This window comes from Barbatula barbatula (assembly GCF_947034865.1).
Source record: "Barbatula barbatula genome assembly, chromosome: 15".
Classification (NCBI taxonomy): Eukaryota; Metazoa; Chordata; class Actinopteri; order Cypriniformes; family Nemacheilidae; genus Barbatula; species Barbatula barbatula.
In genome coordinates this window covers 7791248-7804405 of record NC_136778.1, presented here as the reverse complement: position 1 = coordinate 7804405, position 13158 = coordinate 7791248, and the positions used below count along the sequence as shown (strand labels likewise).

Below are 13158 nucleotides of genomic sequence, written 5' to 3'. Positions count from 1 at the left end.
CATTTCAGACATACTGCGTCAGCCATGTTTTATGGTGATGTGACTGTATGCTCTTTGACCAATGATGTATTAACAGCAATCTGTTAATTGACAAGTGTTGATAAAAACATTATTAAGCCACAAGAATGTTTTTGGGCACTTCCATTAAAAACGGACATCCGTCTCAAAGTTTTCCGTCTCAAACACACATTTGTAGGTAAAAATAAGAAATTTATTGCTAGTGTGCCTGCACACAAAGGTATTCTTTGGTTTGTTACTTGAACCTTCCAGTGCAGCAATCCAAATGCATCAGCAGACACGTAATAATAAAACTGAGTAGAAAATATGTAAAAGATATAAATAAAATAAAATTGTAAATAGACAATTTGACACAATGTATATATATGTAAAACAGATTCAAATTTATATAAAGCAATATGCCCAGATGCTCTAGTACTCCTTCTAAAGGACCGGCCAGAGGGCCACAGTTCAAAGATGTTGTGTCCAGGGTGTATCAAGTCTGTAATAATTTTTAAATTACAAAGTGTTGTGTGTTTTGGGCTATATTCAGTGAATATATGGATCCTTTCAACAAAAGATCTATGGAGCTACTAAAATATATTTCACTGGTTCCTACACTGTAAAAATGTGCTGTCATTTTGCAGCAGTTTTTAACTTTCTGTAGATTGGATTACTACTTAATATTTTCCTATTAGTACTTTACTAAACACTTTGACTTTTGAGAATCAAAATAAGCAAGAAGAGACTGGTCTCATTACTGGATACACTGCAAAAAATGACATTCTTCCTGAGCATTTTCTTTTTTTTTTTTGTAAAATATTTTAAACATCACAAATTACGATACATTAACATAACAAGAAAAGTAACCTAAGATATTTAGTCTTGTTAAATGAAAGAAAACAAAATAACTAGGTCAGTTTTTGTTTAATACAAAATTGTAACTTAAAAGCAAAACGATAGCAAAGTTTTGCTATCAACAAAAAACTTGACTGAAATGTTTCTCATGGTCTTAAAATATTTTAATCTAAAGGTGTATGTTTAAATATTTTAAATGCATTTTGAATAAAATATAACTGTGGCAACATTTCTTTTATTAGACAACTAAAATTGTGGACCAAATAATATAGAGAGAGCAGCCAATAAAAGCCTATAATAGACAACATTTCTGCCAATACTATTTAAAAATATTCCTACAAGGTGAAATTTCAAGAACCTACGTGATAATGCCAAGAGTACAATTTGGAAAGGATGGCTATACTTTAAAAATGCTATATATATTCTTTAGTGCTGCATATAGTTTTGCTTTTAAACATAATCCCTAGATAAAGTTATGATAAGTACTATAATTCTAAATTCTAAAATGTGGTCTGTCAATGAGTAGTAGTAATTTAGTAATTCTTCTGTATTCGAGGCTTCTAAAATGGGACTTTGGATCAGTTCAAAAGAAATGAATCAGGTTGCTTGTATAATTAAATAAAATATAAAATGTACAGTTATTAACAGTTAGTTAAATTGACACCATTTGAAGCAGCGTGCAGTGTCTTGCCTGCAGGGGCCCCGCCAGGAATTTTGGGCCCCATGACAAAAAAATCGAATTGGGCCCCCTCGGTGCAGCTGTTGGCACCACATCTCTAGGACCTAACTGTCCAATCAAAAGCTTTAAATAACTCTAATCAAAGGCTTGCAACTGTCTTGCTTCTTGTAGTGCAATACTAGTACTAGCAAAATATTTAATCCTGGTGATCGGTAAAAGCAAGTTTACATACAGTATGCAGTTCACTATTTGATGCAAGAATAAAAGCCACCATAAAAATCTCCATTCTCAATGTATTTTTATTGAAAAAATATTGACAGATTTAAAAAAAAGAAAAAAACTAAATATATATTAAATTTTTCAAAATAAATTAACATCATCATCTCAAAACAATGAGTTTTTACTTAACTGCACATATATGCCAACAACAAAATAAAGTTGACGTGTAAAATTTACACATCAGGGTTATTACAGTGCTACAAAACAGATCAAGTGATCACTAAACCAATAGGTTTTTTAGGTTTGGAATATGGTCATAACAAACCTAACAGTACCAATGACATCAAATTAAAAGGTAATTTAACATGGTACAAATAAGAACAATGGAAATATATACCAATAAATGACACTAACATTACAGAACATTGACCCAAATTACCTATAGTTCTGTATTATCATCACTTGATTACATACATTAGATATGAAAGATTTGTGTGTGTGTGTGTGTGTGTGTGTGCTAGCTTCTCAAATACACTGCCCTTTATGATGGGAATAATAAGGTCTGTATCTATAGATGTCATTTAACGGCCAAAATTCACTCTAAATGAACGCATCAAACTGGATTATTTTAATATTGTCTGTAACCTACATGCAGGTTGAGGTGAGCTACTCATTGTTTCTAAATGCATCTAATACAGACAAGAGGTTCTTTTTTATGTCATAATGGTCATTATGTGAGAAAAAAAATTGTGTTTTATTTCTGTCATTAATAAATTTAATTTTTTGTTATGGTTAAGTCATTAACACAGTGTTGCTCACCTTCTTCACTGGGACAGGGAGGGGTGCAGTTATGAGGAGACTGGGGTGCTGCTGACTCATCTGTTGTTAAGTCTGCTAAAATTGGCATGGACAATTATTTCATATGAATATCTTGCTAAACGTTTCCCTGCACTGATTACATGTTTATGACACTAGCCTGCTAGCTAGCTTATTTCAATATGGACAACAGGTTAATACCACTCACAGACTGAATGCTACCCACCTTTTTTGGTGAAAAACTGGGTTACAGATTGACACCCTTTCTTTTGTCTTTGCTCTCTCAATTTTGTTTCTTTTCCTTTTTTGAAAACCAGATTTTTTACTACGCAACATAGTTGTCTCTGTTTCTGACGTGACGCGACTTTCTGCAACTAAAAACAAAAGCAGGACCGAACCATTTCATGCAGACACAGGGGGTGCTCGGTCATATTTAACGTTTATTACCAAAATACGTTAAATAAAAGACATCCTTCATTTTATTATTATTTTAAATATACTAAATGATGATGATTTTTATAGTGTATAATATAATTAAAAATTAATTAGTTTTTACCTATTTGTTGGGGCCCCTGTCAGTAAGGGGCCCTTGCAATTGTCCTAACTTTTCCCCCCTATACAGCGCCCATGCTTGCCTGATTGTGCATGTTAAAGGGGTCATATGGCGCTAATACGTTTCTTTCTGTGTCTTTGGTGTGTTATAAGTGGCCCATGTATGTATTAGACAAAAAAAAATTCTACCTAAAAGCGAATGCTCGCCAAGACCTGCCTGAAACGCCTCGTGTAACCACACCCCCTCAAATCTACATTAGTTTGTGGTATGATTTGACTAAGACCGCACAAATGTATTAGCAATTACCTACAAGATTTGGTAAGATGATAAGAACGGGGTCAGTTGTGGCCTGGGGGTTAGACCGTTGGGCTTGGATCAGAAGGTTGCTGGTTCAAATCTCAGCAGGTCATGACTGAAGGGCCCTAGAGCAAGACACCTTACCCCTGATTGCTATGCAGTAATGTGCCACTGTATAAAACTACTTGTAAGTCGCTTTGGATAAAAGCGTCTGCCAAATGAATAAATGTAAATGTAAGATGTGTTACATTTCCGTCACACGTTTGCAGTAGTCGACCAATCACTACGCACTGGTTACCTGGCCAATCATAGCACACCTCGCTTTTAAGTACGAGCTTTGCTAAAAATCTACCCGTTTAAGAGAGGCGGGCCAAAGAGGAGATACAAACAGGCATGGTATGTGGAAAATACAGCGTCTTTTAAGTTATCCTTGAATCGTGTATACACATTTAACGATTATATTCGTTTTAGCCGTGTCATATGACCCCTTTAAAGGTCAGGTCAGTGAAATCAGGTAGTAAGGTTGCGAAAAGCAACCAGCTGGTCAATCCACCCTTCCCTTTCGAAACATTACGACGGCTGACAGAACATGGCGAATTACACGCCAGCGACCCGGTGTATGTAGATAGAAATAGCTCATTCTAAGGTAAAAAAAAGTTTAACACTTCATTGTGCAAGCTCTTTATACACCTCTGAAGATATAGCTATGTATGTTTTATTGCATTTCTATCACTTGATCATCCCAAAAATTATACCTTTAAGTCATTATTTAAATCAGATTGGTCAATCATGTCGTATTTTGGATTTTTTTTATCTCATGATTATCACTTTCAATCTCATGATTTCGATCATGATTTAAAAAAAATTATCACGTTGTGGAAACATAAGAGTTAGACCATAGAGTAGGCCTACTTTGGAAGCCCATGTTTCTGACATTATTCAGAAGCTGTAAAATTACTATAAACAAACTAAAACCCATATCTTTTCCCACTTACTTTTACTACTTGCGCTGGCAATCGTTAACAAGTCTTAACATTTTTGATTATTTAGGCCTATTTTGATTAAATGACCTGGATAAAATATATTAAGATCACGCTGCATTAACAAGTTTGATTAATAAGATTATTTGTCTTTGCTAGGACATTTTTCGCTATTTATTTAACTTTGCTCCGATAGTCTTGCCTAATGTTCAGGTGAAGGGTACTTCATGTAATATAATATCAAGAATTGCTTTTAAAACATTTTTACAATGTACAAAAGCCAAAAAAGTGAACTGGTTAAAATACTGATTGATGACTGCTAAAAATACAATAATCATGATTCAAATTTCTTCATAGGCCTGCTTCCTTTCAAATTAGACCACAATGTGATACATTATAGAATGTCTAGTATATTAAGATTTTTGAGACCTAGAATAATGCATTTTATTAAAACAATTCTAACTGTATTAGTTAAACTTGAATAGGCTGCTGTGTGCTAATAACTTGTATAATATTGTAACCTGTCATTGTAAAATAAATGCAACCCATTTCACAAGCATCAATTAACGGTGACTAAAAAGGATATGTTTGATTGTTTTACAGAGGATGCGCTCATTGATTAAATTAGCAAATAGTTAAAGCAATCGTCAGTTTGATTAACTGTTCCTTTTATCTCTGTAGTTTGATGAAGAGCAAATAAAATGAAGAAAACTTATGTATAGCCTAGGCTATAATCGACATTGTATCACAAACATAGATTAAATACAATTTTTGGTCACCAAGCCTAAAGTTTATGGGGAAATACGAAGTAGCTACTTTCCGTATTTAAACTTGTTAGCCTGACAGAGTTACAGTTACAATGGGACGATGGAGCTTTGGCGTCTTCAAAGCAAAAAATAAAGCACGAAAATCTAGCAATATAATCTAATGTCGGCTGTCAGGTTTACTGAAGGCTCCTCACTCTTCGGAGTCTCGCATTACCAAATGTTACCAGAACTTTTGGGTAATCGTTGCTCGCCTGGGAGTGGAAAGTTCCCAAACGGAACCGCCCCTCCTGCTTGGGATCTATGATAGCAAACATGTACAAATTGACAGGAGTGAGCCATGTAGCCTCATTCACTTCAGGTTACGAGCGGAAAAATGACCACCGGAGTGGAGCGATTATTTGACGAACTTGGACACTTTAAAAGGTAAAGCACCAGTTTGCGCAATGGAACGTCTAGTTAGTATATCATGTTTTATGGCGAAGCTCCAATGTTAAAAGCGTGTCACTTTTAATTTCCGATTAAAGTTATTGGCGTATGAATGACTGCTTGAATGGACACTATGTTTCCATTGAGTAAGCAGGATCGCGCATGTTGATGTGTACTTGCAAAGTAACAAAGTGTTGCATGTTATTGCAGAGAGATCTGTGTCACCGTTAGGTATTGCCTATATCATTTCCCATCTGTAAAGAAAACTACCAATTCTAATGGTTTTCACAACAGTAGCCTAGTGATAGTAGATTTTTTTTCTTCTCTCCAGGTTTCAGGCATGTGTCTACTTTGCTGCTATTTTCCAGGCCATCTCCTGTGGAATACATTACCTCGCCTCAGTTTTCTTAGTTGAAACACCTAAATTTATTTGCGAAGCTCCTCCAAATATTACAGACGTACTGTATAAAAATCACTCAGCAACATCATTGGAGGGCATCTGGACTCACTACAAGCCGGGCGATGGACCGGTGGTTGTACGGACAGCTCTTGGAGACCAGTGGGAACTTAGTCCTTGTTTCAAAGCACTGCGGCTTGATGCCATCCATTTTCAATATGAGTTCTTTGGGAACAAGACTGTGGCGTTATGCGCTGGCTTTGTCTATGATCATGGTGAAGTCCAGCAGAGCATCGTGACAGAGTGGGACCTGGTGTGTGAAAGGGAATGGCTGGCCAAACTTACACAGCCAACTTTTATGTTGGGAGTTCTGGTTGGTGCGCTAATATTTGGAGACATGGCTGATAGGTAAGTTTTTGCATTCCGTTTTCTAAAAAAATGTCCCAAAATGTATACAAAGAAAAACATCACATAATGCTAATAAGTTAAAGTCACGGAATAAGAATATGCGAATAACTCAATTTGGACAAATATGTCAAATAGAACCTTATAACTCCAAGGTGACGATAAGTCTAAAATGTAAAATTGATTTTAACCTGATTATTATCATAAGATGATTTACCATTGGTAAATAGTGGACCCCTTCAATGAGGCAATAGCATTGATGGTCTTTACAGGATGTGAGATATGCAGACTGCATGGGTGTGTGTAAACAGAACATCACAGGTTCACATTCCAGAAGACAGGGAATGACAGGTCATATCCCTCGTTGAACAAAATTGTAAAGCTGTGTTTTTTTTTCCAGGGATGAGTATTTAATTTCAAAATAGAAATTGAATGCAGAAAAACAGCCTATGTACTTTGATTATACAGTTGATTATATCAATTTATGCTTAAACTATGTGCACATAAATATCAAATTGTAAAATGTAGTATCTTTTCAGTAACTGACAAATGAGGGATGATACCGCAAAAAAATGTATAAAGTTGCTCCTCTGGTTCCAAATTTTACCTGCTAAATTATTCACTCATGGACATGGATTGAATTAGCACAGAAATTTGCACTGTTCTCTGTTTATTCGTCAGAAGAATGCTGACAACAATTACCAAAAGTTTTAAGGTAAACCATGTATAATATATAATTGCCAACTCTTTCATTTTCCAGAATTGGCAGACGGCCTCTTCTGATAGCCACCAGCTTGTGCCAGTTTACATTTGGTATCATTGTTGCATTCACAGGAAACTACTACCTTTTTGTGGCGATGCGTTTTTTACTTGCCATGGTAAGATGATTGTCCTACTGCATGGATAAAATCACACTCATATATTACTGTATGTGTCTAATGTGGTCTGCTGTGAATATCTAGTTGTTTCTTAGTTATGGTACTAGTAACTTGAGGTCGACTATTGGTGATTTGAAACCTCTCTTTCTCTACTACATTTCATCTAAAACTAATGTCTGATTTTACTTCCAGAAAAAGTAATGATGTTTTAATTTAAATACAATGAAAAATATATTTTTTGCAAATCTTTAAATTGTACTGGTAAAAATCATTTAAAAAAAGCAATCATTACTCCTTTCTTAGTTCCTCAAATTGAATCAACTGTGAATGTGTCAACAGCAAAAATCTAATCTAATTTCTGATCAAGACACCTTTTTATTATTTTACCTTTGATTATTGATTCATCACTGATCGGCAAAGTGCCAAAAGGCAGTACAATGCTAATGCGTTTCTCTATATGACTTAATACTGTACATCTTTAAAAATGTTGAGTTATCTTGTCTATAATTGTTTAACTAGCCCCTTTTTCCCTTTCTCTGTATTGCTAGGTGTCCAGCGGGTATCTGGTGGTAGTCTTTGTTTATGTGACAGAGTTCACAGGAATTAAGGTGCGCACATGGACCTCTATGCATGTGCACGCAGCCTTTGCTGTGGGAATCATGGTAGTGGCTCTGGTGGGTTACCTTGTGCGTGTCTGGTGGATTTACCAGATCATCCTCACTCTCAGTACCTCGCCGTTCTTGCTGTACTGCTGGAAATTTCCCGAAACCCCATTCTACCTAATGGCTAAGGGCCGGTACAAGGAGACCCAGGAGCTGCTGGACAAGATTGCATCTTTTAATGGCTTGCCACCTGCACTTAAGGTAGACTCAACATAACAACTCCTATATCTGTATATCTGAACTTTTGTGTAATGAAAATAAGACATTTGTTTTTGCCAAAACTTAATTCTTAATATCATTCAAAACTTTAGGTGTCAGAGCTAATGGAGGAATGTGATGGAGTGCTGACAGAAAAGAACCAGGCGGATGGGACAGCAGTGGAAGTAGAGAAAAAGCTTAGCATCCTGGACATGTTTGGAAGCTTGAAAATGGCTGGTCGCAGCGCCACTTGCTGGGCTATTTGGTTCATTGGAAGTTTGGGATACTATGTCTTTAGCCTGGGCTCTGTCAACTTGGGAGGCAACCAGTATATCAACCTCTTCCTGGCTGGTAATAGATTGATGTGTGTGTTTATATGGGCCAAGGGGGTTTGGTTAAAAGGCATAAGTTAAAAACATAAAATCACAACATTTACTGTATCCTTCTCTCCCAAAACAAGAAAACTGGGTGTATTATAAGAGTATGACTAGCCGTTTGTACTCATTGGGTTGAGAAGCTAACATAAAATGAAGTGCCGTGACATATTTTATTGTTTCATTTTATTTGGTGCAGATTCAGTAGTACTTGTGTTTACAGCACTGAGACTATCTACAGTATTGTATGTACTTTATTTGACTCTTGCCAGGTGCTGTTGAGGTTCCGTCTTACTTGATTGCCTGCTTTGCAATGGATCGAGTGGGCAGGAAGAAGACATGCGCCCCAGCACTGGTGCTTAGCGGAGTTACCTGCATGCTCATTATCATGGTGCCCCAGGTATGAGTTTGCGTCTTTGCTGTCTTTCCAAAACCTTGGATGTTCAAGGTCTTTTTAATGCATTTTATTGGTTAGATATTTGCAAAACCCAGAGACAAAAAAAGGATGACGAACGATAATGATTTATGTATATGTATATATATATATATATATATTAAATACAAATCTCTGCATTCTTTTGTACAACAATAGACAGCAACAGTCAGTAAAAAGGAAGTAAAAAGGTGTTTGTTAGAGAAAGTACAGAGAGAGACTGAATGACCTGGGTCATAACATTAAAATACATTTTCTGTGCTGTGTAAATTCTCAAAACACACATTGTCTTTAAAATACTCTATTTTAAAATACTCTACTCTAAATGGGTAATTCAGATTGTTAGAAATTGAGTATGTTTTAAAAAACGTTTCTTAAAAATAAATTGAGGCAAATCAACCTGTTATCCATAACTTTTAAGGAGCTGTTACAGTTAAGAATCACAATGCAACAAGAATCTTTTCTTTTTAGGGGGGTTGGGGTAAATAATTAATCCTGGAAGAAGACCAGTGATTGTCTGTTTGCTTTTTCGTGGTAACCGGGACAGCAGTTTGCATTTGAGTCTCCCATTATGTCACTTATACCTCTATCTTGGTGGTTGGAATGGCAGTAATACATTTACAGATTAACTGACTGTTGAATTTCAGACTAATAATGAATAATTTTAGAGTCACCAAATCATTAGATTGAGATTTTCAATGGCTTATTTTTGTGTTTTATTTTACATTTAAATATTTACAGTGAATCTGCATTTAAGTTATATTCACCTTATGCACCCCCCATGTGTTATCAATGTCAGATAGATACATATACTGATAAATTAGCTTTGTGTTGTAGCACTGTTTTATGCCCAAGTCATATTACAGACGTGAGGCTAGATACGTAAGGTGAACATATTTGACTAATTTGTATGGATTCTGTTTTTGGCCTTGCTCCCATCACTATTGTGATGGGAGCAAAAAACCTCAAAGAATGTAATAATTTTGAAATACTTACAGTTATGCATATTCACATAAGTTTAACTGAATACCTTCCAATTTGTGAGATGCTTTAGTCACTATGTATTCTCTTTCTGTGTTATAGTGGTTGAGTTAGATGCTATTAGGACCACTTTACCTAGTGCCGAATTTCGGTTTAACTGAAAATAAGTTGCAGCCTATTGAATTATTCATATATGTGTGTGTGAGATTCTCTATTTATGAAACTATTGCATGCACACACAGGTCACACCATACCTGTACATCAGTTAAGCGAGGTGGGTGATGTACAAGAGGTCAAAAATGTGAACATTTTTACTTGCTGTACTTACTGTAAGTATGAAATACCACACATGACAGCGTCAGACTCAATGAAATCTAAAACTGCTTTTCACTCCTGTGCTTAGTTAATGGTGCAAGGCTTTCTATAAGGGGTCAAAATAGCACCCATTCTGTTAAGTTTGGTCGTGCATTGACATGTCTACCAGTACAGGACGTGAAGTATACACAGAAAGCAAATATAACCGGAATGTAAAATGTTAACCAGCCCACCTAGCAGCGCTCTCCACGATCACCCCTGGAGTAAAGTGAGGAAGACCCTTCACTGCTCAAAGGAACAAATACTGTTGACATGGGTTGCTGGGTTCCACATGACCAGAACTGGAGAGCAATACAAATTGTTTCTGGTTTAAGGAACAATTTTGCCTTAGAAAAACAGATGAGAGTGATACCTCAAAAGCTAGTAATTTAAACAACTAGTAAGATTAAATGCGTTTATAGAAATTATTTATGAAAAGAAGCAGATTTTACATCAGTCTCAGATTCTGAAGTGCTGCAGAAAGTGTTACTAGGATATAATTCCATCAGGATAACGCCAACTTCATAACTAATAGCTGCGCTGACCGTGTGTGAAGTGAGTACGACCATCCTTGCACCGCAAAGCTAAAAATAGACCTGTCATCTATTCTGTCTATGCATATGGCAGCTGCCTGGGTCTGATTTGAGGTCAAAGGGAATGTGTCTTGGTTAGTGAGGATGTCTAATTTAATACAGGCCTACTATTGGCAACCTCTCCCAACAGCAGATGACTGAAATATTGTTAATAATAAATATAGTCTTATACCGTGTTTCTTTCTAACTCTCTTTGTTTCAGGATATTGAGGTCTTGGCTATAGTATTGAGTATGACAGGGAAATTTGCCATTGCTATTGCGTTTGGACTGGTTTACTTGTATACCTGTGAGCTTTATCCCACAATCATCAGGTACAGTATGTCTTGTTTTGCTTGACTACAAAGTTCACAAAAAACTAATATTAGGGACCATATTCAGGATACCCACATAAGCATTACAACTAATGCAAACAAACAAACAAACCCATAGCTAATAATTTTATAAACTATATTTTATCAGTTTCTTTATTATTTTCTATTATGCAATGACATAAGATGTCTTTTAAAGGGGGTTGTGTTTATTGGCTGAAAGATGGAAGAGGAAGCAAGAAAGCATATATTACCGTATTAAGAAGCATCACTTACTGTATGTTTAATATTTGTGTTGTTTGGCAGGTCTCTGGCAGTAGGAAGTGGTAGCATGATGTGCCGAGTAGGAAGCGTGGTTGCTCCTTTCTGCGTTGATCTGGCTGACATTTGGATCTACCTGCCCCAGGTATATATACAGAAACAACATATCATGACATTTGGTTGTACTGTGTTGTCAATTACGTGGCACTAGAATGGTACAGTTTTACCAATGCTTTACTGTCCAATACTGTATTATGCTGGGCTGAAATTTTTCTACCATTCTAACCGTTATTCTCTCATTTTGTAGCTCATTGTTGGAATACTAGCTTTCATCATCGGGATCCTGACCATGTTCCTTCCAGAGACCCTAGGACAGCCCCTGACCTCCACTTTGGAAGAGGCCGAGGCTCTGGGATCCAAGCCCAGCAAGGAGAACCCAGCAGTGGATGGGGTAGAAGTCAGCAAACTTTGAATCACTGCCTCATAGACGTCTGGACTAGAGAGGTCATATTCTCTTTGCCTATGCTTTGATTTCAGAGAATCCTTCTCGTTCTAGGAATAAAACTTGAGACGATTTTTTTTAAAGAGTGCTACTAAAAAATGTGGGACAGGCTTCTGTTGACTGATGTCAACAGATGCTGTATGCTTTTAATATACTCCGCTGCAGGATGAAGAAAATGGAGAACATTTTGACACGTGTGTTGTTGAGGTTTCTTGTAAGTGCCAGGTACTGTGTGTGTTTTTTAAACAAAAACCTTTAGTTTAGGAGCTGGTGTTGCCTTGGTTATTTTAGAAATTATTAATAGAAATGTACATCATTTAGTGATGACTACCTGTATATTTGATTGATAATCGACTGTGTTTGCTAGGCCTCATGTGATGAGTTTCGTTGCATAATTCATTGAAAGACAAAACTTATCTGCTTGCAGCTGTTTTTTATACAATGACATCTCAAGGTTCAGACCAAGACTTATCTGTGTTGTTTATAGTTAACTGGGACTGTGCTGCATAAACCTCAAGAACACACATAATCTGTATCCTGGGAACCTTTGTGAAATTACTGTATGTTATTTAAAGTTATTTTTACTCTCAATTGTCTTTACTCTCTTTTTTGCACGTCCGGTATCAATGAAATTTGTGAGTTTATTGTCGAAAGAAGTTTAAAATTATACTGTTGCTGCCAAGTGTGAGTTGCAAGGTTTGGTTGTATGTAATGTGGTTGTATTTTATGTAATACATAATGTGACAGACCTTATAATCAAATCGTTTACAAAAACGTATTCCTATGTTTTGGACCAAAGAGGGGATTTCAGTATTTTATCCCGGGGTGGAGTAGCTTGTCTCCTAATCTCAGTATGAGATCTTGTGGTTCAGAGGAATGTTTTCTTTGTCTAAAGTGTAAGAGGACATTGTGAGTTCAATTTAGCCCACTTTACATTTTTTAATAAACAAATTAAATAGCTTTTGGTTGTCAGTAGATATCAATAACAACATATTTGTAATTTCACTGGAATAGAAAGCAGGTAGATGAGGGATGGAAAAGTGGAGCAATCACTTTAAAACAATCCTTGATCCATACGAGGGGGAGGAATAAAACCATATAAAAACTTGAATTGAAGTCCATAGCTGTTGCCTCATACAGTTGCCACACAAAAATGCTGATCTAAATAATGTTGTCATAAAACACTGCCATAATTATATAGAACAAATGTTATAATAAA

The 13158-nt window shown here is 36.1% G+C and overlaps 1 protein-coding gene across 2 annotated transcripts; it reads left to right on the top strand.

The window, feature by feature from the left end:
• The first annotated feature begins 5285 nt into the window (after window positions 1-5285).
• On the top strand, window positions 5286-12899 carry slc22a16 (solute carrier family 22 member 16). 2 transcript variants are annotated; one of them, XM_079475621.1, is made up of 9 exons: window positions 5286-5589; window positions 5924-6397; window positions 7155-7272; window positions 7821-8135; window positions 8246-8483; window positions 8779-8906; window positions 11070-11179; window positions 11483-11582; window positions 11745-12899. In XM_079475621.1, the coding sequence occupies exons 1-9, from the start codon at window positions 5540-5542 to the stop codon at window positions 11907-11909; spliced, it is 1698 nt and encodes a 565-aa protein (XP_079331747.1). In that variant the 5' UTR covers window positions 5286-5539; the 3' UTR covers window positions 11910-12899. The 2 variants fall into 2 exon arrangements, with proteins under 2 accessions (XP_079331747.1, XP_079331748.1); XM_079475622.1 differs by having other exon boundaries at window positions 5469-5589; window positions 11881-12025.
• Window positions 12900-13158: the final 259 nt, after the last annotated feature.

Coding starts and splice junctions, on each gene's coding strand:
- slc22a16 (XM_079475621.1), top strand. CDS start 5,540: ATGACCACCGGAGTGGAGCGATTATTTGACGAACTTGGACACTTTAAA. Junction 8,136..8,245: donor GCTTGCCACCTGCACTTAAG/GTAGACTCAACA, acceptor TCAAAACTTTAG/GTGTCAGAGCTAATGGAGGA. Junction 11,180..11,482: donor CTTTATCCCACAATCATCAG/GTACAGTATGTC, acceptor GTTGTTTGGCAG/GTCTCTGGCAGTAGGAAGTG.